The sequence below is a fragment of the Muscardinus avellanarius genome (assembly GCF_963383645.1).
Source record: "Muscardinus avellanarius genome assembly, chromosome: 16".
NCBI lineage: Eukaryota > Metazoa > Chordata > Mammalia > Rodentia > Gliridae > Muscardinus > Muscardinus avellanarius.
This window is the reverse complement of record NC_137802.1, coordinates 25,435,195-25,461,848: the sequence shown is the minus strand read 5'-3', so window position 1 is coordinate 25,461,848 and position 26,654 is coordinate 25,435,195. Positions and strand designations below refer to the sequence as shown.

General features: G+C 46.1%; 1 protein-coding gene across 1 annotated transcript; it reads left to right on the top strand.

The window, feature by feature from the left end:
• Positions 1 to 1,760: 1,760 nt before the first annotated feature.
• Positions 1,761 to 24,387, top strand: PIPOX (pipecolic acid and sarcosine oxidase; the record flags this gene model as incomplete). The annotated part of the gene is made up of 8 exons (XM_080713469.1): positions 1,761 to 1,874; positions 5,033 to 5,181; positions 20,767 to 20,980; positions 21,738 to 21,920; positions 22,748 to 22,894; positions 23,240 to 23,389; positions 23,961 to 24,036; positions 24,257 to 24,387. 8 exons carry the CDS (start codon positions 1,761 to 1,763, stop codon positions 24,385 to 24,387), a joined length of 1,164 nt encoding a protein of 387 aa, XP_080569595.1.
• Positions 24,388 to 26,654: the final 2,267 nt, after the last annotated feature.

The following is a 26,654-nucleotide window of genomic DNA, read 5'->3' as shown; positions in this document are numbered from 1 at the left end:
ATTTTATTTTAATTTGGAAACAGGATCTCTTAAGCCAGCACGGCTGGCTTCGAACCTGCGGGATCCTCCTGTCTCCACCTCCCAAGCACGGGGATTAAAAGTGTGCGCCACCACGCCCGGCTTGCACTTTTTATTTTGAAACAGGGTCTCACTAAGTTGCTGAGAATCTAAGTTGCTGAGGCTGATCTTGAACCTGTGATCCTCCTGTCTCAGCCTCCCAAGTGCTGGAATTACAAGCGTGCGCCGCTTCCCTCTTATGTCTGCCTCTCCGTGTAGTCTGGGCCCTCTCCACTTGGTCTCTCCCACAGGATGGTTGGATTTCTAACATGGTGGCTCAGAGTTCCAGGAGAGAGTACTCCAAGATGAGAAGGGGAAGGAAGCTGCTATTCTCTGAAGGTCTTGGCCAGAAAGAGTCATAATATGGCTCCCACCATGTTCTACTGGCCACAGAGCATGTGATGGTAGGTGGGACAAAGAATTTGGGACAATCTTTAATCTACAGATTGGGCATGATGCACATGCCTGTAATCCCAGTACTTGGGAGGCTGAGACAGGAGGATTGCAGTTTCCAGGCCAGTCTTAGGAACTTAGTGAGACCCTGTTTCCAAATTAAATAAAACAAAATAGGGCTGGGAGTCTAGCTCAGAGACAGAACACTCCAGGTTCAATCCTCAGTACTAAAAATAAAATAAAATACTCCTAGGGCCATGAGGATTCAATGAGATAATGTATTCAGAGGCAGATTTACCATAAGGTTAATGAAACTTCAACTGGGGTGGGCAGGAGGGTTCCTTAATTGAATGGTCTTTTCCAAGACCTGGCACCTAATTTTATATTCATTATTTTCCTTTTGTTTTCTTTCTGTTTTAGTGCTGGGCATTGAATCTAGGGCGTTGACCATGCACTGAGCTACCCTAACGCCCAACCCTCTCTTCCTTTTTCTTAGAGAGGAATCTCAAATCACATAAGAATCAGGATCTACAAATCCTGGCTCTGTCCTGAATGCCTGTAGCAGTACTTACTTAGCACAATGCCTGGCACAGAGGGATTCTCCACACAGGACCCCTCCACGGGTCAGGCTGGTACCCGAGGAAGGGACTCCTCTCTGTCCTTTCTGTTTTTTCAGGATCATTTTATTCCCCCCCCCCCACAAATGAAAATAAACCATTCGGAGAACAATTTCATAATCACAAACTATCCTGCCAATTGGCCCCTGCACTTACCACTGACCTTGCCACCCGTCAGGAAGGCGGGCCTCACCCTGGGCATTCTGCCAAGTTCCTAGCTGGCAGTGTAGAGCCTCTAAAGGAGATGAGGCTGGAGAGAGGAGAGCCAGCAGGGGGAGGCAGCATTCCCGGTGCCCAGCTTGGTCTAGGAGGCATTGAAATTCCAGGGCCGAAGTCCTGAGACAAAGATCATAATGAGACAGGAAGGTGGCATAGGAAGGAGCCCATTTGCATGACAATAATTGAGCCAAGAATAGCAAGCTAGAGGGATACAAGGGTGAGGCTGGCAGCTGAGCTGGGCTAAAGCCTCACAAATCACACTACCCGCTCTGCTCTGCAGGGGAGGCGGGGGCTAAGCCCGTGCCAGGCTTTGGGGGAGGGAGGAATGAGGAGGAGGACGCTGCCCCAGGGGGTTGTGGGAACGCTGGCCAGGCTGGACTTTGCCTCCCTCCTTCTCCCGTGGCCTGGAGCTGCCTTTTAAAAAATTTTCCTTCTCCTTCGTGGACTCTGTGGCCAGAGGGCTAAGTGGGCATCATGGCTGCTCAGAGGGATCTCTGGGATGCCATTGTGATTGGGGCAGGCATTCAGGGCTGCTTCACTGCATACCACCTGGCCAAACACAGGAAGCAGGTCCTCCTACTGGAGCAGGTATGTGTCTCTTCTCCCTTAAGGACTGTCCTGTTCTCCCCTAGAGGGGGCTTTTCAGAGCTAGCCAGTTATAGGGCAAGGCCAAAGGGCCAGAGGCATCATAACTTCTGTGCAATTTGTAGCTTAGCTGCTTGATGTGTTTCATGACACTTCAGAGAAAGTTCCAGCCTTCTTCAGGCCTATGCAGAATTTCTAGACACACGCCCTTCTTTCACTGTTTCAGTTTCTGCCCTTAATCCAGAAGTATCCCAGAAGCCAGGTGTGGTGGTGCACACCTGTAATTGCAGTGGGAGTTTGAGACAGGAGGATTGCAGGTTCAAGGTCAGCCTCAGCAATTTAATGAGCCCCTCTGCAACTTAGCTGTGGGTACCAGGCTGTGAGGCCTGGGAGGAGAAGGTGGAAAATAAAGAACTCCAGCAATGGCAAGAAAATGGCCCTAACCATCTCCCTGCCTCCAGCCTGTAAACCTACCTGTCTAGTCCCCATCTAAGACCACCAGTGGGGAAAAGCCACAACTGTGTAACTATCCTTCCCTCCTAATGCCCCCTTAAAAAGCCCCTAGTCTTTAAGGCAGGGGCCCCTGACTCTCTTGGATTCTCTCTCTTGGTCAGGTGCCTCCTCCCAGATTTATTCCCAAATAAGTCTGTTCCTGCTGTTGAGCAGTGCACTCCTTGTCCCAGTGCTTACTAATATATGGTATTTACTAACATTAGTAAGACCCTGTTTCAAAATAAAACATAAAATAGAGTGGGGGTATAGCTCAAAGATAGAATGCCCCTGGGTTCAATCCCCAGTACCACAATAAATAAATAAATAAATAAATAAATAAATAAATAAATATAGCTGGGCATGGTGACACACACTTGTAATCCCAGGATTTGGGAGGTGGAGACAGGAGGATTGCAGGTTCGAGGCCAACCTCAGCAATTTAGCAAGAATTTTAGGAACTTAGTGAGACCCTATTACAAAATAAAAAATAAAATAGGGCTAGAAATATAGGTCAGAGGTAGAATGCCCCTGGGTTCACTCTAGTTTCCCCGCTCCTCACACATAAAGAAAAGAAGTATCCCAGGCCCTACTCTCTTCATTCTTCTGTGTTTCAATGGGTGGTCCAGCTCAGAAAACAATAATTTCTGCTATTATCTTTAATAAAGATAATTTTGTTTTGAGGCAAAGATTGATGTTGTAGCCTACGCCTAAGAGATAAGAATTCTCGCCCTTATTCCCAGCCTCTTGTCCCAGAGCCCAGCAGAAGCTACTGTTTTTTTCTCCTACATCCAGATAATAGCAGTGTCCTTCTTGATGTCCAGGAAGTAAGACTCAGATCTTAATTTTCCTTAAAGAAAAGGTGGCTCCATGCAGCACAGTCTACTGCGAGCCCCGCATCGGCAGGTGGGCTGTGCGCACTGCCGGCCCACCTAGGCCACATGCCGAGGGCCGGGCCTCAGTGGGCGCCTACAGCTCTCCAGGTGGGTTACAGTTTACTCCTCTTGGTAATAAACTGGTGTAGTCAGAAATCATCTGCTCACAGCCCGAGGGATTCCTGGATTTTTCTCTCAGGAAACTCTTCATCTTTTGCTAAATCCCAAGGTAGTTCCCATATCCCAAGTGGTCCAAAGTCACAGAGAAAGTCAGCATTGTTAGCGGGGAGTGGTGGATCACGCTTGTAATCCCAGCATTCGGGAGACTGAGACAGGAGGATCTGGGTTCGCGGACAGCCTCAGCTACTTAGTGAGGCCCTTAGCAATTTAGTGAGACCCAGTTTCAAAATAAAGAATAAAAAAATAGGGCTGGGAGTGTAGCTCGGAGGTAAGATGCCCCTGGGTTCCATCCCCAGTACTTAAAAAAAAAAAAGTCAACATTGTTTTTCTTGTCCATAAAATAAGGGGGCTAGATTTGAATAATATGGAAGGTGTGTATGTGTGTATGCGTGTGTGTGTATGCGTGTGTGTATGTGTGTGTGTGTGCGCGTGCGCATGTGTGTGTGTGTGTGTGTGTGTGTTATGGGGAATTGAACTCAGAGGCATTCTATCTCTGAGGTATACTTACAGTTCAATATTTTTTCTTTTCTTTTCTTTTTTTTTTTTTCTCATGTCTGGGGATGGAACCCAGAGGCATTTGACCTCCGAGCTACACTCCCTGCCCAATTTTTTTTTATTGTTTATTTTGAAACAGGGTCTCCCTGAGTTGCAGAGGGCCTCACTAAGTAGCTGAGGCTGTCCGCGAACTGTGATCCTCTGGTCTCAGCCTCCCAAATGCTGGGATTGCATGCGTGAGCCACCACGCCTGGCTTCAATTTTATTTTTATTTTGAAGCATGGTCTTTCAAGTTGATGAGGTTAGTTTTGAACCTGTGATCCTCCTATCTCAGCCTCCCAAGTACTGGCATTACAGGAGTGCACCCACCACACTGACTTTGAAGGTTTTTTTTTTTTTTTTTTTTAATCTCTCTCTGTAAATCCAAGTGGGGTGAGATTACAGAAGGACAACTGAACTAGCTAACACGGGACCTGTGGATGTGTACGGTGTTTGCAGAAAGGAAGCTTAGGAGCCGGGTGTGGTGGTGTGCGCCTGTAATCCCAGTACTTGAGAGGCTGAGACAGAGGGTCACAGGTTTAAGGCCAGTATGCTTTAATTTAGCAAGATCCTGTCTCAAGATATTTTTTTTTTTCTTGCAGTACTGGGATGGAACCCAGAGGGCATTCTACCTCCGAGCCATACCCCCTGCCCTATTTTTTATTTTTATTCTGAAACAGAGTCTCACTGAGTTGCAATGGGCCTCACTAAGTAGCTGAGGCTGTCTGCAAACCACGATCCTCCTGTCTTAGCCTCCCAAATGCTGGGGTTACAAGCATGCACAAGATAAAAATGTAAAGGGCTGGGGCTAGAGCTCAGTGGGAGAATGCCCTGGGTTCAATATCCAGTACTACCACCAAAAAAAAAAAAAAAAAAAAAAAAGGAAGCCTAGATGCTAATGATCAAGGTAGAGCTTGATCCCTAATGCAGTTAGACTGGCTTTGAAGAGAGAATTTGGAAAGACTGTTTAGAAGTATTTGATAAGTAAGTGGCTCCTGGTTGACAGCACATGAAATGGCTCCTAAAGAGGGGTTCAGTGCAAGAGGCAGTGGCTTCCTTTGTTTCTCTTGTTTTCCACTTTAGTTCTTTCTACCACACTCCCGAGGAAGCTCCCATGGACAGAGCCGCATAATCCGAAAGGCCTATGCTGAAGACGTCTATACCCAGATGATGGATGAGTGCTATCAGATCTGGGCCCAGCTGGAGCAGGAGGCTGGAATCCAGCTGCACAGGTGGGCAGGGGAGGAAGTCATTGAATCAAAGAGCTCCATGCCCGGTGTGATGGCGCGCACCTGTAATCCCAGCATTTGGAAGGCTGAAATATGGGGATTGCAGGTTCGTGCATCCTCAGCAACTTACTGAGACTGGTTCAAAATAAAAAATGGGGCTGAGTGAGGAGTGTAGCTCAGAGGGAGAATGCCCCTAGGTTCAATCGCCAGCGCGCGCGCGCGCACACACACACACACACACACACACACACAGCCTCACACTTAGGGTATATGTAAAGAGGCAGGGCAGGAACACTTGAATGTCATGGTAGGAATGCAAGACCAGAGGGAGGTGCCAGTTATATGGAAACATTCTGTGTACTGTCATCGTCACCCCACCGGTCCAGCTGGCTCCTGCCAGTTCCAGGACTGGGTTGGACCCTGGGTCCAAAGTGGAGGAGGGGGCAGATACCCTGGATCCTCGGGCTTGTACCTCCAGCTCTGTGGGGCCTTCTTTAGGGCTGGGTTTGATCCTTTATATTCCTACTGGTGTCCTGACTTTTCAGGCTGGGTTCTCACTCTCCCATGAAAACCCTATAAATTCATTTTCTTTTATCTTTCTTTTGGGGTAGTAAGGGTGGAAGTCAAGGGCACTCTACCTCTGAGCTATACCCCCAAGCCCTTTTTATTTTTTTATTTTTTTGTTTTAAAATAGGGTCTTGCTATGTTGCTGAGGCTGGCCACAAACCTGCTGTCCTCCTGGCTCAGTCTCCGAGTACTGAACTTCACTGGCCTCCCCCTTTCCTCCTCCTCCTCCTCCTCCTCCTCTTCCTCCTCCTCCCCCCCTCCTCCTCCTCCTCTTCCTCCCCCTCCTCCTCCTCCTCCTCCTCCTCCTCCTCCTCCTCCTCTTCTTCTTCTTCTTCTTCTTCTTCTTCTTCTTCTTCTTCTTCTTCTTCTTCTTCTTCTTCTTCTGGTATTGGCAGGGGCATTCTACCTCCAAGCTACATGCTCACCCCTATTTTATTTGTTTATTTTGAAACAGGGTCTCACTAAGTTACAGGTGGCCTCACTAAATTGCTGAGACTGACTGGGAACCTGTGATCCTCCTGTCTCAGCCTCCCAAGTACTGGCATTACAAGTGTGTGCCTCCAGGCCTGGCCTCACAAACCTTTTATATTTATTTATTTATTTATTTATTTATTTATTTTTGTGGTACTGGGGGTGGAACCCAGGGACTTTCTACCTCCGGGCTTTACTCCCAGACCTATTTTATACTTTATTTGGAAACAGGGTCTCACTAAGTTGCTGAGAGCCTCACTAAGCAGCTGAGGCTGGCTTTGAACCCGTGCGATCCTCCTGTCTCAACCTCTCAAACGCTGGGATTACAAGGGTGCACCACCACAAAGGCCTCACTAACTTTTTTTTTTTTTTTTGGTGGGTCTGGGGATGGAACCCCAGGACATTCAACTTCAGAGCTACACTCCAGCCCTGTTTTATTCTTTATTTTGAAACAGGGTCTCACTAAGTTGCAGAGGGCCTCACTAAGTAGCTGAGGCTGTCCACGAACTGCAATCCTCCGGTCTCAGCCTCCAGAATGCTGGGATTATAAGCGTGCTGGTGCTCACTTACCTTTTAAACACCCTTGGGAGGGGGGTGGAGCAAGCAGAACACCTGTGGTGCAATGGGGACTTTAGCCTCCTCTGCCTCCCCTCCCACCTCCTCTGTGACTTCTAGCTGAACTTCCTTTACATAACCCAAGCCCTACCCACAGGGCAGCAGTTATTTTAATGGCCAGGAACCAAGAGGTTACTGTTCTGTTGCAAAAACACCATTAACTTAAGAACAAAGTGAAATCCATTATGCAAATTCAGCTGGGGCAGCTAATTAAGGATTTATTCAGAGGCAGCTAATGCACCCAGCACCCAAATAAAGAAGCTATCTTGCTAAGGGGTGGTCTGGCAAAGGGACCCTTCTCCGGCAGCCTTTGGTAAATACTGCTGAATGTCCTGTGCTAAAAGTGCCCAAGGCCTTGGAGGGCACACTTTTTCCCAGTGGAGAGTGAAACAACCCAGGGATGTCTGGCAAATGTCTGACTTAAAAGCATGAGTCTTAGCCGGGTGTGGTGGCCACGCTTGTAATCCCAGCATTCTGGAGGCTGAGACAGGGGGATCCCGGTTCATGGCCAGCCTCAGCTACTTAGTGAGGCCCTCCACAACTCATTGAGACCCTGTTTCAAAATAAAGACTAAAAAATAGAGCTGGGGATGTAGCTTGGAGGTAGAATGCCCTGGGTTCCATTCCCAGTACCACAGGGGGGAAAAAATGTGTGAGTCTTTCAGAGGGAGACAATTCTGAAAGTCTGACAGCTTGGGTTTGACTTTGTGCTCTATGTTTTACCAGCTCTGATCTTGAGAGTGTTTCTCTACCTGTGTCTACTTTTTTTTTTTTTTTTTTTATCATGGGGCTTTATGAAGATTAAGATGTTGTGGTAGTGTAGTCTAAGAACTTGGGAGGCAGAGATAGGAGGATCGCGCAGATTCGAAGCCAGCCTTGCGCGCTGGCTTAGGAGACCCTGTTTCCAAATAAAAAATGTAAAAATAGGTCTGGGAGTGTAGCCCGGAGGTAGAAGGGCTTCCAGGAACCCCAGTATCACCAAAAAAATAAAATAGAATAAATAAATAAATAAATAAATAAATAAATAAATAAAAAGACTGGAGGACACAAAAGGAATGTAGCAATCAACAGTCACAGATGTCATGGGAATGACTGCAGAAGAGAAAAGAGATCCTTAGGTAGGAGATTCTCAAAATCCCACAATCCTCTTGTTTGGCAGATCAGGAATTTGGAAGGACTTTGGAACCAGTCAGGTGTAGTTTTTTTATTTTTTATTTTTATTTTTTTACAGGTCTGAGGATGGAGCCCAGGGGCATTCGACCTCTGAGCTATACCCCCTGCCCTATTTTTATTTCTTTATTCTGAAACCGGGTCTCACTGAGTTGCAGAGGCCTCACTAAGTAGCTGAGGCTGTCCGCGAACCGCGATCCTTGTCTCAGCCTCCCGCATGCTGGGATTATGAGCGTGCGCCACCACGCCCGGCCTCAGGCTCCCAGCTCATATGTTCTTAGCTTTGTGTTTTGGAGCAAGCTGCTTAGCCCCTGCGAGACTCAGTTTTCTCACCTATAAGGTGGATAATAATGTTTACTTCATGGAGCTGTTGTGAGGATAACTATGTAGTGGATTTAGAATGCTACCTGGAAAATCATCATCAACTAGTGCTCAAAATAAGAAATTAGAGCCGGGCGTGATGGCGCATGCTTGTAATCCCCGCGCTTGGGAGGCAGAGACAGGAGGATCAAGCTGGTTCGAAGCCAGCAGCTCTGGCTTAGTAGACCCTGTTTCCAAATAAAAATATAAAAATAGGTCTGGGAGTGTAGCCCGGAGGTAGAAGGGCTTCCAGGAACCTCAGTACCGAAAAAAAAAAAGAAAGAAAGAAAGAAAGAAATTAGGGGTGAGCTGGGCATAGTGACACACCTATAACCCCAGTTCTTGGAAGGCTGAGACAGGAGGGTCGCAAGTTCAAAGATAGCCTTGGCAACTTAGTGAGGCTCTCAGCAACCTAGCAAGACCCCCCCCCCTTTTTTTGTGGTACTGGGGGTGGAACCCAGAGGCTTTCTACCTCCGGGCTATACTCCCAGATCTATTTTATATTTTATTTGGTAACAGGGTCTCACTAAGTTGCTGAGAGCCTCACTAAGTAGCTAAGGCTGGCTTCGAACCTGTGCGATCCTCCTGTCTCAGCCTCCCAAGCGCCACCACGCCTGGTTGACCCTGTTTTTAAAAAAATAGGGCTGGGAGTGTATCTAAGAGGTATAATGCCCCTGAGTTCAAATATATATATATATATATATATATATATATATATAGAAGAAGAAGGAGACTTCCGGGAAGATGGCGACCGAGAAAAGCGGGGCTTAAGAGTCCCGCTAACAACCAATCTCCATTACCACAAAAAGAGCGCCTTTCATAGCCAGAAAACACCATCACCAGAAAAACAAAAAAACCACCAGGCTCCAGAGAGAAAGCGGACTGAGAACAGAGCTCAGGGCCACAGAGGAGACACACGTGCCCGAGGACGCGGCAGCAGCGCCATACTGCCGGCGGCAGCGGCGAACTCAGTGGACGGCTACAGCAAGCCAGGTGAGCCGCTGCGGAACAGCCAGGCGGGATCTTTCGGCGCAGACAGCATTTAAAGCTCCCAGTGGCTGAGCTCAGCACACGCTGCAGGGATTCAGAGTGGAAATCAAAACCAGAGAAGAAAAAATACGCCAGCCTCATGGCCGAGGGCGTGGCAGAGGCGCCATATTGCCACCGGCGGCGGCAGCAGCAGTGAATCCACCGAGTCCAGTACAGCTACATCTGCGTACTCAAGAACAGTGAGTCAAATTGCGGGCCACAGAGGAGAAATCCCAGTACTGTACCTCCTGGGACTTGACCCAGTGAGGGAGTGGTGGTGGCAGAGATATCACACCATAGGAGAACGTGCAACCTGGCACCCCCCATAGTTTAAAGCAGCCTCTATCGACTCCCTGAGTCGGAGACTCTGTGATACAACCCAGTAAAGGAGTAGTGGGGTCTGAAATACTACTGACTCGAGATCCAGAGCACCTTAAGTGAAGTCATAGTGACCCAAGGGAAGAACCCAGAGAAGGCACAAACCTCCGAAATCATGGGAAAGAGGAATAACACTGGAGTAATGAATGTGCACAACCCCACAACATCAGAACCTGATAAAACAGAAAATCAGAGATTTCTAGAAGATCAAATCAGGAAAATAACTGTAGAAATAATAGAGGTGCTTCGAAAAGAACTCAGAGAGAGCCAAAAAGAGATAAAGGATGCAATTAATGAAGTAAAGGCCTCAATTCTAAGCACAAACAACCGATTAGACCACATGGGGAACAGAATCTCGCTCTTAGAAGATGAGCAATCCAAAAATGAATGCATAGTTTCTAATCTAGAAAAAAATATCCAACAGCAGGAATCTGACATTGAAGAAATATGGGCCCATCTTAAGAGAGCTAACCTAAGAATAATTGGAATAGAGGAGGGAAAAGAAAGTGATACCAAAGGGATCAACAATCTCTTCAAGGAAGTAATAGCAGAAAATTTTCCAAATATAGAGCAAGAGGTTGATACACAGATCCAGGAAACTTATAGAACTCCCTTTAGACAGGATCGGAGAAGAGGATCCCCACGCCATATAATTGTCAAAATGACCAATGTGGAAGCCAAGCAGAGAATCTTAAAGGCAACAAAAACAAAGGGCCAACTGACATTCAGAGGCAAACCAATTAGAATCACTCCAGACTTCCCAAACCAAGTCATGAGAGCCAGAAGGGCTTGGAGTAACATATTCCAAACTCTGAAAGAAAACAACTTCCAGCCAAAAATTTCCTATCCAGCAAAACTTTCTATCAAATTAGATGGAGAAATAAGAAGCTTCCATGACAAACAGAAACTGAAGGAATTTATGTCTTCAAAACCAGCGCTAGAGAAAATACTCAAAGAGATTAACTACAAAGAAGAAATAGGTAACACTCACCAGAACCAGAGAAACAAGAGTTTCCATCCAACAGACAACTAAGATTGGTTATCTGTGGAGACTCATTATTTATGTTAGTCTTTTACCTATCTCTAAGTTGTATTGTTTGCCTTTATTGTTGTTAATTTTTAGGATTTCTAGTTGGAATATTAATATACCTTCAGATATAGCATTTGGAAATATTTTATCCAATTCTATTAGTAACTTTTAACTCTGTTTACATTGTCTTTGGATATACAATATTTTCTTTTATTTTTTAGGGAGTTTGTATATTCTTCTGTTGCCTGTGCCATTGAAATCATATCCAAGAAATCACTGCCAATTTCAATGTTGTGAGGTTTTATGACCCAGATTTTCTCCTAAAAGTTTATAGTCTTAAGATTTATATTTAGGTCTTTTATCTATTTTGAGTTAATACTTGTATATGGGATTAGGTAAAGGTCCAGTTTTATTCTTTTCCATGTAATTATTATTTTTCAACAATATTTAGTTAAAAGATTATTATTTCCACCACCAAATGTTCGTGGAAACCTTGTCAAAAATAACTTGACAATATAGGGAAGAATTTAGCTCTAGGCTTGTATTTAACTCCAATGGTCTATATATCTGCCTTTAGAACAGTACTACACTGTTTCAATTATTGTAGCTTTATATGGTTTGAAATCAGAAAATATATATCTGCTAGCTTTGTTCTTTTTCGAGATCGTTTTGGGTATCTAGAATTCATATTCCATATTAGGATAGATTTTTTTCTGAAAAATAAATATATAAATATATGATAGTTTCACCTAAAAAAACAGAAAAAAATATGCTCTAGTAAGAAAGAAAGCAAGAAGAAATATTGAAATGCTATCTTTAAATCATCAAACGCTTGGTATCAGACAAATGAAACTGTTATGTGAGATTATCATTTTTAATTTTGGATAAATTGCTGTAATACTAGATGTCAACCACTAAGCCAAGCATGGGAAGGAGGGATGGGGAGAGAATGGGGTGGGGATCGGGTGGGGGCTGACTGGGCGATGTGTGCATGTATGTCTACAAAAGTTTGTATCCCACTATGATGTATGAATACAGTGCACCAATAAAATAAAATTAAAAAAAAAAAAGAAGAAGAAGGAGAAGAAGAAATTAGAGGATATTTACAGGTTTTGCATTCCTAATATGAAAGCCTAAAATCTGAAATGCTCCAAAATTTAAAACTTCCTAAAGTGCTGACATGACACACAAGTGGAAAGTTTCCCACCTGTCTTCATGTGACCATTCACAGCCAAAACAGGCATAGTAAAATATCATAAAAATTACCTTTAGGCTATGTATAAGGTATATATGAGACATAAATGAATTTTGGGCTTAGCTTTGGGTTCCACCCACAAGATAACTCATTTATATATGTGCAAATATTTCGAAATCCAAAAGAATCCCAAACACTTCCAGTTCCCAGCATTTCAGGTGCGGAAGCTCACCGGTATATACAACTCATTTACTTCTCCCCATTGCCTTACCAGAGAGTTGTTATTGGGAAGTCAGGCTCCCGCCCCTTTATCCCCTGCCCCAGTGCTGTGGTGCTGTATGTCTGAGCTACACCCCATCCCTTTTTATTTAGTTAGTTTTTTTGAAACAGGGTCTCACTAGATTGTAGAGACTAGCCTTAAACTTGTGATCCTCCTGCCTTGGCCTCCTGAGTAGGTGAAATTACAGGTGAAATTACAGGTGTACATCACCATGACTGACTTTATCTTTTGTTGTGTGTTTGGTACTTGGAATTGAACCTAGGGGCATTCTACCTCCAACCTACACCCCCAGCCTTATTTTATTTTGAAACAGGGTCTTGTTAGGTTGGTAAGAGTCGTACTACTTGCTGAGGCTATCCTTGAACCTGTGATCCTCCTATCTCAGCTTCCTGAGTACTGGGATTGCGAGCGTGTACCACCATGCCCACCCAGCTCCTGACTTTATCTTTTTTTCCCCTGTGGTACTGAGGATGGAACCTAGGGGCATTCTACCTCTGAGCTACACACTAGCCCTATTTTTTTTTCTTTTTTTCTTTTTTTTTTTTTTTGCAGTACTAGGGATAGATCCCAGGCACATTCTACCTCCGAGCAACACCTCCAGCCCTATATTTTATTCTTTATTTTGAAACAGGGTCTCACTAAGTAGCTGAGGCTGGCCGTGAACTTGAAATTCTCCTGTCTCAGCCCCCAAGCACTAGGATTACAAGAGCGCACCACCACACCCAACCTATTTTTTATTTTGAAATAAGATCTTGCTAAGTTGCCCTGATGAGATTGGTATTGAAATTGTATCCTGTCGCCGGGCGCGGTGGCACATGCTTGTAATCCCCACGCTTGGGAGGCGGAGATAGGAGGTAGAAAGGTTTCCAGGAACCCCAGTAACACCAAAAAAAAAAAAAAAAAAAAAAAAAAAAAAAAGAAAAAGAAAAAGAAAGAACAAAGAAAAGAAATTGTGTCCTGTCTTAGCCTCCCAAGTACTGGAATTAGAGGAGTATGCCACTGAACCCAGCTTCTGACTATCTTTTTTAAAAGACGGGACCTGTTTTGTTGTCCAGACTGGCGTTGACCTCCTGGGTTCAAGGGGGCCTACTGAGTAACTCGGACTACAGGTATAACTGTTGTGCCTGGAATAAATACTCCTGGGTTAAATCCGTAGGATCTTTTTTTTTTGTTTGCGGGTCTAGGGATGGAACCCAGGGGCATTTGACCTCCGAGCTACACCCCCACCCCCACCCCTCTTTTTTATTCTTTAATTTGAAACAGTGTCTCACTACATTGCAGAGGGCCTCACTAAGTAGCTGAGGCTGTCCGCGAACCGCGATCCTCTGGTCTCAGCCACTAGAATGCTAGGATTACAAGCGTGGGCCACCACGCCCGGCTCAATCCCCAGGATCTTAATGTATTCATCGAATCACAGAATTAGTAAACTCTTAGCCTGGAACAGGGGTCTGCATACTTTTTCCATCAAGGCCACATAGTAACTATTTTAGGCTTTTCCAGCCATATGGTCTCTAGTGCAGCTCTTCATTTCTGCCACTGTGGTGTGAAAGCAGCGCAGACAAGATGGAAATGAATGAACCTGGAGGTGTTCCAATAAAACTTTATTTCTGGACACTCCAATTTGAATTTCATATAACTTTCTTATGTTTATAAAATGTTATACTTCTCTTGATTTTGTTAAAATCAACCACTTAAAAATATAAAAATCATCTTGGCTTGTGGGTCAGATAAAAACAGGCAGAAAGCCAGATTTGCAGAAAGCCTGAGTGATAGTTTGCTGGCTCCTGGTTTACTTTCATTAAATTTATTTTTATTTTACTTTATTTTATTTTTTGTGGTGCTGGGGATTGAAACCTGGGGAATTCTACCTCTGAGCTACACTTCCGAATTGACTTTGTTTTTTATTTGGAGACAGGGTCTCACTAAATTGCTAAGGCTAGCTTCAAACCTACCAAGCTCCTGTAACAAGCCTGTGCCACCGTGCCCAGCTTGGGCCCTGTTTGAGAAGATACTATAAACTGGTTGTGTTGCCCACTCCTCTGACTCCAAACACATTCAGGCTTATATCATCCAGGGTCAAAAGACTGCAACAGGCCAGGCTCGGTGACACGTGCTTGGGAGGTTGAGACAGGAGAATAGCAGGTTCGAGGCCAGCCTCAGCAACTTAGCAAGACCTTGTTTGGAAGTTAAAAATAAAAATGGTTGAGGGTGTAGCTTAGAGATAGAATTCTCCTGGGTTCAATCCCCAATACCAAAAAAAAAAAAAAAAAAAAAAGGACTGTTACTGTACATTTAAAGACAAGGAAGTATTGTAGCCTGTATTAAATAGAAGACTTTTCTGACAACTCCAACCCTCAATTAAAAAAAAAAGCAAAGAGTAACGAGAATGTGTTTGGAAAGTACTTATTATTATTGTTATTATTGTTGTTATTATTCTGTCATTAACAGGTCCTTTCTTATGGCTAACCCAGTTTAACTCAGACATGCTAAATGGTTCTTTTACTTAGTAGGGACACAGAGCAGACACCTTCCATTCTCAGAATATCTGAATATAACCCTCTACCTTTGGGCTAAATCCTATTCAACTGTTTTAGCTTTTACTCTTTGTTTTGTTTTGTAGTACTAGGGATTGAACTGAACCACTGAGCTACATCCCCAGCCATTTTTATTTATGTATTTACTGAGGCTGGCCTTGAACTTGAGATCTTCCTGTCTCAGTTTCCAAAGTATTAGGATTACAGGTGTGCATCACTGCACCCAGACAACTTCTATTCTTATGTTGTTTACTGTTATTGTTGTTGTTGTTGTTATTGTTATTTTGGCACTTGGGATTGAACCCAGGGGCATTCTACCTCTGAGTTACATCCTCAGTCCTTTTTTTTTTTTTTAAACTTTGAAACAGGGTCTCACTAAATTCCTGAGGCTGACCACGAACAACCTGCAATCCTACTGTCTCAGCCTTCCACGTACTGGAATTACAAGTGTGCCGCACACCTGGCTTCTACTCTTTTTTTTTTTTTTTGTGGTACTGGGGATGGAACCCAGGGGCATTCTACCTCCGAGCCATACCCCCAACCCCCTTATTTTATTCTTTATTTTTTTTTTATTTTTATTTTTTGGTGGTACTGGGGTTCCTGGAAGCCCTTCTACCTCCGGGCTACGCTCCCAGACCTATTTTTACATTTTTATTTGGAAACAGGGTCTCCTAAGCCAGCGCGCGGGGCTGGCTTCGAACCTGTGCGATCCTCCTGTTTCTGCCTCCCAAGCGTGGGGATTACAAGCGTGCGCCACCACGCCCGGCTATTTTATTCTTTATTTTGAAACAGGATCTCACTGAGTTGCAAGGGCCTAAGTAGCTGAGGCTGTCCCAGAACCATGATCCTCCTGTCTCAGCCTCCCAAATGCTGGGATTATGAGCGTGCCCCATCACGCCCAGCTTGGCTTCTACTCTTAATTTTGATTTTCATCCTTGTGGTTCTTATTTTTCTTTAGTTTTTTTTTTTTTTAGGAGAATCAGCACAGTACTATAGTATAACTGATAGAAATTAGTATATTTAATCCTTTTTGAGAGCCAGGAGCGGGGGTGCACACCTGTAATCCTAGCAATTCGGAAGATTGAGGCAGGAGGATCACAAGTTTGAAGCTAGCCTAGGCAAGTTAGCTTTTCTCTAAAAAATAAAAAGGGCTGGGGAGGGCCGGGCATGGTGGTGCACGCTTGCAATTCCAGCATTTGGTTGTGATAGCCTTAGCTACTTAGTGAGGCCCTTTGCAACTCAGGGACACCCTGTTTCAAAATAAAGAATAAAAAATAGCGGTGGGGGTGTAGCTCAGAGGTAGAATGCCCCTGGGTTCCATCCCCAGTACCACAAAAAAGGGGGGGCTGGGGATATAGGTTGGTGGAAGAGCACACCTGGGCTCAATCCCCAGGACTGCAAAAACAAAAGCAAAAGCAAAAAACATAATAAATAAAAATTAACATAATTCAATGATGATTTAAAAACATAAAAATCTTCAGGAGTTGGTGGTTCAAGTGATTATCCAATACCTTTTATTCTGTTCTCCTGCTCCCTGTGACAGCCGCATACTAAACATGGGTGGGCTCAGAATATTTGCATATATTCCGGGAACAGACAACACACATGTGTCAGATCACAAGGTCTGCATCTTTTGTGATGCGAGCAGCCAGGATGCCGATACCCACAGCAAAGCCCAGCTCTGCGCCCTGTCTCTCTCCTGTCCCGCCTTCTCCCTTTGAGTCCTACTATCCAGCTCCTGACCCGGGCTGCCCCTGCTTCGCTGACAATATCAGACAAGATCACAGCCGTAGGCAGTACAGCTGCTGGCAGAACCTGGTGGCCCCCTCCGCAGCTGCTGCTTCCTGTGTCTGCGAAGTGTCTGGCTTGTCAGCCACGTCCCCTCCCTGGAGCAGTCTTTGTTAACCAATTCCACATCGGCCCACAGAGCGGGAGATGAAACACAGAGGGCTCCTCCAAAACCAACAAAGACGGCAGCCATTGCGAGGCCCTTCCCCAAGGTGACTCAGAGCCGGCTTGCCTGGCACTTTCAACCCAGCCAGGGAAAAGCTGGGGCCTGGAGTGGGGAGGGCAGGCGCAGGGAACACCGTCTCCCCTTCCAGTTCCTTCTGGCTCCATCCTTCACCCTGAGCCACGCTAGGTGGAAATCCCGATCACCAGCTCCCTAAGTCCCATCAGAGACATTAGTTGGACCACAGAGGTGTCAACAAGGCCCTAGGAGGAATCTTCAATGACCTTCCTGGCGCTGGATCAATGCGGGGTGGGAAGGAAGGCACAGTTCCTATCAAATGCTCCTGACACAGCCGATGGGCATTCTGGGAGGTGGGACTTGCAAATTTTCTAGGGTTCCCTGGAAGCCCTGTGATGGCTTCAAACCCTCCTTTCTGCACTACCCCTGAGCAGTCATTTATTGGCCATTTTTTCTTCCTGCAGATATTCTTGTCTCTTCTTATTCTTCTCTTTCCCAAACTTTGTAGCCTGGGTCTAAACAGAGGAGGGGAAATCCCAGAGCACAAAGGGTGAGAAATTGATGCAGAATGAGCAGTCTATTTATTGGGATCTAGGAAAAGCCATTAAGAAAATAAGCACTTAAATGATTTTCAATCTGACCATGGAAGTCATCTGTCTTCATACTGGGGGGGGGGGGGGCCCTTTCTCCAGTCCCGGTTTTGACTGACTGATTTCCAATTCTCCGAGCATTTCCCTTAGGAGCCTCTCACCTATCTCCCATAATGACAGGCCTTTGCATTTCCAGGCAGTGTTTTACATTTATTTCCGATTTGCTCATAATGGTCAAAAATCTCTCTCCAATCCAAGGCATTTCTCCAGCAGCGCACGGTTTCCCTCAGGCCAAATAGCTCAGCTGTGATCCACGGAAAATGAGAATTTCCCAAACGCGTCTCCAGACCAGGGGAGGGTCCGGCATCACAAATTCAGATGGAAAATTTCCCACTGTTAGATCAATATCTGGGCTAAGAAATAAATGCCACAGGGGCAGAGAGCTGGAGCAAAATGATTACAATCGGCACAATTACATTCACCGGCAGAATCAGCTCACTGATTACTCCTAGGGATGGGGAGCTCCCCCTTCGCCCACCGCAGGACGGCTTGGGAATTAGAACATCACTCAGAATTTCATAATTCGACAGATTTTCCCGTTGTCTTGGCATGACTTCATTTCTTCCATGCAGTACGTCCCTGTAAGAGTTCTTATTTCGAGGAAAGAAGGAAGATGGAAAGAAGGAAGGCAGGAAGAAGAGAAAGGTAGAAAAAGCGAAGCAGATCTCAGAGGACAGAAAGGCTAAGGCTGCTGTCTGGCAGGCAGGGGCTAGAATGCGCGGCTGTAGGGGCCCAGGCCAGATCTGACATTGTGTCTGCCTAGGTGTGGTGTAAGCCAGGTCTTTCTCAGAGCGCTACATAGCCAGGACTCCATCAGGCAAAAAGAGGCTCAAAAGTCCGGCCAGGTGGTGCATGCCTATAATTCCAGTACGTGGGAAGATGAAACAGGAGCATTTCAGGTACAAAGACAGCTTCAGCAGCAGAGAGAGACTCACCAACCTAGTGAGACCCTGTTTCAATTAAAAAATGAAAAGAACTGGGGGTAAAGTTTGGGTTCAACCGCCCCCAAAAAAGAAGGCCAGAGCTCATACACCTAGGGTTGGGGGTATAGCTCAGGAGCAGTAGCACACATGCTTAACATACAAGAGTCCCTGGGTTTGATCTCAGCACTTGTAAAAACATAACAAACCTACTTGGGTAACTTTTTTTTTAACCCTTCTCAGTACCTAATATTAAATCCAGGGCCACTCTACCATGGCACTGCATCCCTAGCTCTTTTTTATTTTCAAACAAGGTCTCTGCTAAATTGCGGTGCCCCCAGGTGGGTAAGTTTATCTTTTAGTGCCGGGGTTGGACCCAGGGTCTCACGCATGCTAGACAAGTGCTCTACCACTGGGCTGAACTCCCATCAACCTGGGTGGCTTCTAAATCATCTTGTTGGCCAGGATGTTTACTAGGCAAGTTTCATTACCTGAGAACCAATCTGAAGTCCTTTTGGGAGCCACAGAGAAGAGGCTGTCTCCTGGCCGGTAGGGATTTCTCCAGCGTCGTCTTTCCTCTGCTGAGTTCTGAAGAGCAGTGGCGGGCGTTGCTATCTCACCAGTGGTGAATGCCGGGTAGGCGGGGGCCATGGCGAATGGATTGGGCACGCTGCGCGGCTCTGTGTACTGACACCGGCCCCGGGCCTGCTGTGTCCCTACCCCCTCCCAATCTTCTCTTTAATCCCCCCAACCAGATAATGTGGGATTTGGAAGCATGTAATATCCATGAGACTCCATTATAGGCTATTACGAGCTTTATACGCAGCACCTAGGGGATGTACCAGAATGCTGCTGGCCAGGGCGGCTGCGTGAAGCAAGAGGGACCAGGGGAGTGGTCCCAGGACCAGAAAGACCCTTTTATTGTTTAGACACTCCCCCTCCCCCAAGAAAAAGAAAGCTCTAGTCTGTTGTGACGGAGAGGCAGAAAGCATTAAAGAGAAATTGCTTTCACACCTTTACAGTGTAAGAAAGATAGAGGGTGGTATAGGGCGAAATCAGAGATTCATTGAATTTACTGCTGGAGCTCGAAGAGATCATCTACTGGGGTTTGTGCACTAAGTGCCGCTGGCACTGGGCGGGGTCCTCTCAAGTATCACAGGCTCAGCATCCCTGGCCCCTGCGCATTCAGTGTGAGTGGCAACCCCAGACACCGACAGTTCCATTTCTACCTGTCCTTGGGTAGAAGGGGGTATGACCCTGATGTGGAACCACCCAAGGTCCAACAGGTGTCTATTATAGAGCGGGAATCTGAGCTCAGAGAGGCGAGTGACCGGGATAAGGTCATACCAAGGGGATGCCAGGGTTAGAAACACAGCAGGCTCTCCTGACTTATGTCCCACAAAACAGGCAGCCTCTGAGGAGGAACTGAGAGACAGACACACAGGAAGGGAGCCGGGCCTGGTGGTACTCACCTGTAATCCCAATATTTGGGAGGCTGAGATAGAAGGATCACAGGTTGGAGGTCAGCCTCAGCACCTCAGCAAGACCCTGCTTAAAAATAAAAATAAGGCTGAGCATGGTGGCACACGCTTGTAATCCCGGCATTCGGGAGGCTGAGACAGGAGGATTACAGTTCGCAGCCAGACTCAGCTACTTAGTGAGGCCCTCTGCAACTCAGTGAGACCCTGTTTCAAAATAAAGAATAAAAAAATAAGGCCGGGCATGGTGGCGCATGCCTGTAATCCCCGCACTTGGGAGGCGGAGACAGGAGGATCGTGCAGGTTTGAAGCCAACCTCGCTGGCTTAAGAGACCCTGTTTCCAAATAAAAATATATAAAAAAAATAGGTCTGGGAGTGTAGCCCGGAGGTAGAAGGGCTTCCAGGAACCCCAGTGCCACCAAGGAAAAAAAAAAAAATAGGACTAGGGGCGGAGCTTGGAGGTAGAATGTCCCCGGGTTCCATCCCCAATACCACTAACTAACTAACTAACTAAATAAATAAATAAATAAATAAATAAATAAATAAATGGTTGGGGTTAAGTTCAGAGGTAGAATGCTGCTGGATTCAATCCTCAGGACCACAATAAATGAAAAGGAAGGGAGGACGAAAGGAAGGAAGGAAGGAGAAAGGAAAGCAAAGAAAGGAAATGGAGAAGGAAGAGCGGGGTGGGTGAATGCAGAAAAGAGGAATCAACATAGTGAGCGGGTCAGGGGATGGAAGGAAGAGGAGGAAATCTTATCAGTCAACCTTATCTTACCAACCTGGACTCCACGACTGAAACTGTGTGCTTCACCTGTTCTCTGAATGCGAGGCCATGACTCCCCTCAACCCGGGACCCTCTCTGAAGGCTGAGCGCCAATGGCCCAGAGCCCTGACACTTACCTTCACCCAGAAGGCCTTTTCTTTCTTTCTTTTTAACAGGCAGACTGAACTACTGCTGCTGGGAATGAAGGAGAATCCGGAACTAAAGACGATCCAGGCCACTCTGTCTAGGCAGGGGATAGAACACCAGTGTCTTTCATCAGAAGAACTGAAGGAACGTTTCCCAAATATTCAGTTCACTGGGGGAGAAGTGGGGCTCTTGGACAAGACTGGAGGAGTTCTCTATGCAGACAAGGCCCTCAGAGTCCTCCAGGTGACACTGGGGCTGAAGGCCCTTGCCTTGATGGCTTTGGTCTTGACCTTCGGGGCAGGATATATATAGATATAGATATAGATAGATATATGTAGTGTGTGTGTGTGTGTGTGTGTGTGTGTGTGTTTTACTGGAGATTTAACTCAAGGGCATTCTACCTCTGGGCTACATTTCCAGCCCTATTTTACTTTTTATTTTGAAATAGGGTTTAAGTCACTGAGGTTCTTGCTAAATTGCTGAGGTTGGCCTCAAACCTTCGATCTGCCTGTCTCAGCCTCCCAAGTGCTGGGATTACAGTTGTGCACCACAGTGCCCAGTTTGGGGCAGGAATTTTTTTGTTTGTTTTGGCAATGGGGATTGAACCCAAGGTAATCTACTACTAAGCTACATCGTAGCTCTATTTTATTTTTTATTTTGAAACAGGGTCTTGCTCAGTTACTGAGAGTTTTGCTAAGTTTCTAAGGCTGGCCTTGAACCTATAATCCTCTGTCTCAGCCTCCCAAGTACTGAGATTACAGGTATGTGCCACCATGCTCAGTTTATTTTTATAAACCCTGATGTCATCCTGGGAAAGGAGGTCTAGGTTCTGCATTCTTTTTCTTTCTTTCTTTTTTTCCTTGTAATGCTGGGATTACAAGTGTGTGCCACCATGCCCAGCAATTCTGCACTCTTGTCTGCTCTAAGTGATGGGCTCTTTGTCCACCAGGATGAACCACAAAAAACAACTAATTCACCTTTCTCCATTCTGCCCTTTCAGAATGCAATTTGCCAGCTAGGAGGCACAGTGCGTGATGGGGAGAAGGTGGTGGAGATAAGACCCGGGCTTCCAGTTGTGGTGAAAACCACCTCCGGGAGCTACCAAGCCAAGAGCTTGGTGATCACAGCAGGTCCCTGGACCAACCAGCTCCTTCATCCCCTGGGAATCCAGTTACCGCTCCAGGTAAGGGAAGGAGGAAGCCTCAGAGTCAGTGCTTAAAAGATGCAGCCTTGGGCTGGAGGCATACAACTGTGGTGCTTGCTTGCCTCGCATGTGTAAGGTGTTGGGTTCCATCCCCAGCAACACACACACACACACACACACACACACACACACACACACACACCAAAAACAAAGAGAAGTCTTGGAGCCAGATTAACTTGACTTTGAGTCTTGAATCTGCTCCTTACCAGTTAACTACCTTGATAAAATTACACCTCACTGAGCCTCAGTTTTATGCATATAGGACGGGATGAACAGCCACCTCAAAGGGCTGGTGGAGAATTAAATTGTACAGTGTTATAGAGCCCTAGGAGACAGCTTGGCTTACAGTGAATCCATGACAGATATGATGTATTATCAAATCCTAGAATGAGGAAAGTCAGGCTGGGGGGTAGTTATGGGGAGAAACGAAGAATCGGGAAAGAGACAGAAGTTCGGAGCTCTTTATATGTCAAAATGTATGTAATGTCAGGCATGACAGTGCTCATCTGTCATCCCAGTACTTGGGAGGTTCAAGACCAGCCTCAGAAACTTAACGAGACCCTTGGCAACTTAGAAAGACCCTGTTTCAAAATAAAAAATAAAATAAGGCTGGGTATGTAGCTTGGAAATAGAACATCCCTGGGTTCAATCCTCAGTACTCCCCTGACCCCACATACACTGCATAAAACAAGCGGATTGGGTAGAACGGGATAGATGTCTGAAGGAGCAGGGCCCCAAAGAGATGTGTCTCAGGTGTGGAGGATTCATGCTTTCCACCTTTATCGCTTCTACCTCCCCTGCCTCAGACCCTGCTGATCAACGTGTGTTACTGGCGAGAGAAGGTTCCTGGGAGCTACAGCGCGTCCAGAGCCTTTCCGTGCTTCCTGGGCTTGGATCAGGCTCCCCACCACATCTATGGGCTGCCATCAGGAGAGTATCCGGGGCTGGTGAAGGTGAGCAGAGGGCTGGAAGACTCCCAGGTGCCCACGGGTTCTGGGGCAGCTGCTCTAACCTGCACCCTGGCCGCAGTCCACCCCAGTATTGTCCCAGTGGGCAGCTGTAGGGGTAGACTTTGCTATTTGCTATTTGCTGTTCACAGCTCAAGACCCTTAGCTGACCTGGCCAGCCAAGGGAGGCTTTCCTTTGCAAACTAGGGCAGGCACAGAGACAGACACTAGGCCATCTCAGGTGACAGCCAACAGCCTCTGTCAGGATCAGGCTGGGATGGTGGATGGGGACATTCCATGTCCACCCTTGTACCTCGCGTCTCACCACCCACATTGCTCTGATGGGGACAGGTCTGCTATCACCATGGCAACAGTGTGGACCCTGAAAAGAGGGACTGCCCCACAGCCGTCTCAGACATCCAAGTCCTGTGCCGCTTTGTCAGAGATCACTTACCAGGCCTGAAGCCGGAGCCTGACATCATGGAGCGCTGCATGTACACGGTAAGGGGGTTGGTGGCCTTCCTGGCCTGTTCTGGCACTGGAGACACGAAGAACGAGTCAGATAGACCTTGTGCAGGCCAGGTCTGACTCCATTTGACCCCTGGCACAGTATGTGACTTGCAACAGGCGAGCTAATTTCCATGGGTTGGTTCACCTCCATGAGAGTTGGGCCCGCTAGGGTTTTTCATATTCTTTTTCATTAGGCAACTAAGCTTAGGCCTGGCAGCCCTTCATTATATTTCCCAGAAGACTCTAAAAGAGTTTTTGGCAAGATGCTCCAGTTGAACAGGCCTTAGGGACAAAGAGAAGAGACAGATGTCACCAGGACCTGAGGCGTATTGGCTAAAGTTAGTTTGCAGAGATGATCTGAGCGCCTACCGTGCTCACAGCTCCAAGGGAGGAGGAGACAGATGGACGAATAAGGGAGACTAGCACACCCAGGGGGGTGCGAGCATGCCTGCGCCCCATCCCGCTCTTTCTGGACGGAAATCCAGCTTAGTCCCTTCCCATCAGAGACTGTAGTTTGTCCTCCCCGATTCCAAAGGACACAGGTGTGATTACTTCTTTCTAGAACACCCCTGATGAGCACTTTGTCCTTGATCGCCACCCAAAGTATGACAACATTGTCATCGGTGCTGGATTCTCTGGTGAGCCTGAGGAGGGGGAGATGGGTGTGTGTAAGCTGACCTACCTTGGTGCCAGGAAATTTTTTCCACAGTCTTAGCTGCCTGGACAGGTGCTAAAGCCTGGACACTGAGTGTCTGGAGGCTGGGTAGTCATGGTGGGAGGTGGGAGAGATCTTCCTGGGTGGGGAAGTAGAGCTCAGCCTCTGGGTCCCTGAGGATGCCTGACAATCTGTTCTTCTAGGGCATGGATTCAAGCTGTCCCCTGTTGTGGGGAAGATCCTGTATGAATTAAGCATGAAACTAACACCATCCTATGACTTGGCACTTTTTCGAATCAGCCGCTTCCCTGGCCTGGGCAAAGCTCACCTTTGACCCCTGGCCAGAAGCTGCCCTTCTGTCTCTGTCTCTGTCTCTCTCTCTCTCTCTCTCTCTCTCTCTCTCTCTCTCTCTCTCTCTCTCCCCTTCACTGGGATATTTGAAAAAATCAGGATGGATTTGCTTAAATTTGCCCAGGGGAGGTTACAGATGATATCTTATAGATCATTAATGTCCTTGGGGTTCCCTTTCCTAAAACTAGAGTCATCCTCTATCACAAACTCCCAAAGTGCCTCCTCTTAGCTACACAATAAACGTTTGTTGAAAAAGATTTGTCTAACAAACAACGGCATTGCATAAAAGTCTGTGGTGGGCTTTCTTTTCCATGTGACCTTATTTCTTACAGGCTCTAATTATCTAAATTACCACCATAGAATCCATTACCCCAGGAACCCATAGAGTCTATCCCCTCGACGCTCTGCACCTCCTGTCTTTGAGTTCTTTATCTCTTCCTCATCCTCTCCCTGAATGTAAAGATGCTCAGCTCCCCAGTCTCTCATTAAGGTGTATTGTCAGGTCCTTATGAAGATGGAACTGTTATACCAGAAAGAAAGAGACACACTCGCTCAGAAACCCCGTTCAATGTTTGAATGTTAAATGTGCCATTTTATTATCATTAGGATTGCTCCCACTTAATGAAATAGCATTAGCACCGAGTCGGCTGGCCTCCTTGCACTAATTGCTTTGGAAGGGAATGGGCTCACCACTGCCCCTGGGTGGGCGGAGGGCGAGGGGTAGAAACAGACTCAGGCAAGGCTGGATGTGCTCAGGCAAAAGCTGAGCAGGGGACGTCTGCACTGGGCCAGTTCCACCTCACAGAACAGGATTTTAAGTGGTCTGAGGAGAGAAAAGCTGGCAGTGGGTGGGGTGGACACGTCAGGAGGAGTCATGAGTGGGTTAGAGTGAGCAGTGGGAGTGTTAAAATATTCCCAAAGAAGCCGGGCACCATGACACAAGCCTGTGATCCCAGTACTTGGGAGGCTGAGATAGGAAAATTTGATGCCAGTCTTAGCAATTTAGTGAGACTCTTGGCAACTCAGTGAGACCTATTTAAAAATTTAATTAAAAATTAAAAAGTTGGGGGTATAGATCAGAGGTGGAATGCCCCTGGGTTTTATTTTTAGTACCCTTTCCCTCTCAAAAAAAAAAAAAAAAAAAAAAAACAAAAAGAAAATACTTCCAAAAGAAAATACAACACAGAATAAATTTTTCTTGTGTGTGTGTGTGTGTGTGTGTGTGTGTGGTACTGGGGAATGAACCCAGGGGTACCCTACCATTGAGCTATACTCCTAGCCCTTTTAATTTTAATTTTGAATTCTGAACAGGGTCTCACTAAGTAGCTGAGGCTAGCCATGAACCTGTGATCCTCCTGTCTCAGCCTTCCAGGTATTGGGATTACCAGTGTGTGCGTTGGCTCCTTTTTATTTTTATCTGGAAACAGGGTCTTGCTAAATTGCTAAGAGCCTCACTGAACTGCTATGTGTGGCTAGCTTCAAACCTGTGATCCTCCTGTCTCAGCCTCCTAAAGTACAGGCATGCACCACCATACCTCAGCTAAGAAATTGTTCTTAAATCTTCTCAGCCCTTAAAGGCCCAGGCACATGTATTAGCTCTCATTTCTCCTGCAAGTTATATAAGCTAGCAGATCCTGTCAACTCCATGCTAAGTCTGCTTTTTTTTTTCTTTTTTCTTTGATGTACTAGGAATGGAACCCAGGGGCATTCTACCTCTGAGCTATAACTCCAGCCCGATTTTTTAGTCTTTTTTATTTTGAAACAGGGTCTCACTGGGTTGCAAAGGACCTCACTAAGTAGCTGAGGCTGTCTGTGAACCGTGATCCTCCTGTCTTAGTCTCCTGAATGCTGGAATTATAAGCATGCACCACCATGCCCGGCTGTATGTGAGGATAAAACACAATCATCTCTTTATTCATTCATTCAATAAAGAAATATTTATTTAGTTTTTACTTTGTGCCAGGCATTGTGAATGTATCAGTAAACAAAACGGATAAAATTTTTCATTCAAAAACCAGTGTGGTCACTGGGCGTGGTGGCACATGCTTGTAATCCCAGCATTTGGGAAGCTGAGACTAGAGGTTTGAGGTCGCAGCCAGCCTCAGCTACTTAGTGAGGCCCTTTGCAACTCAGTGAGACCCTGTTTAAAAAAAAAAAAAGACTAAAAAATAGGGCTGAGGGTATAGCTCAGAGGTACAGTGCACCTGGGTTCCATCCCCAGTAGGGGAAAAAAACAAAAACAAAATAAAA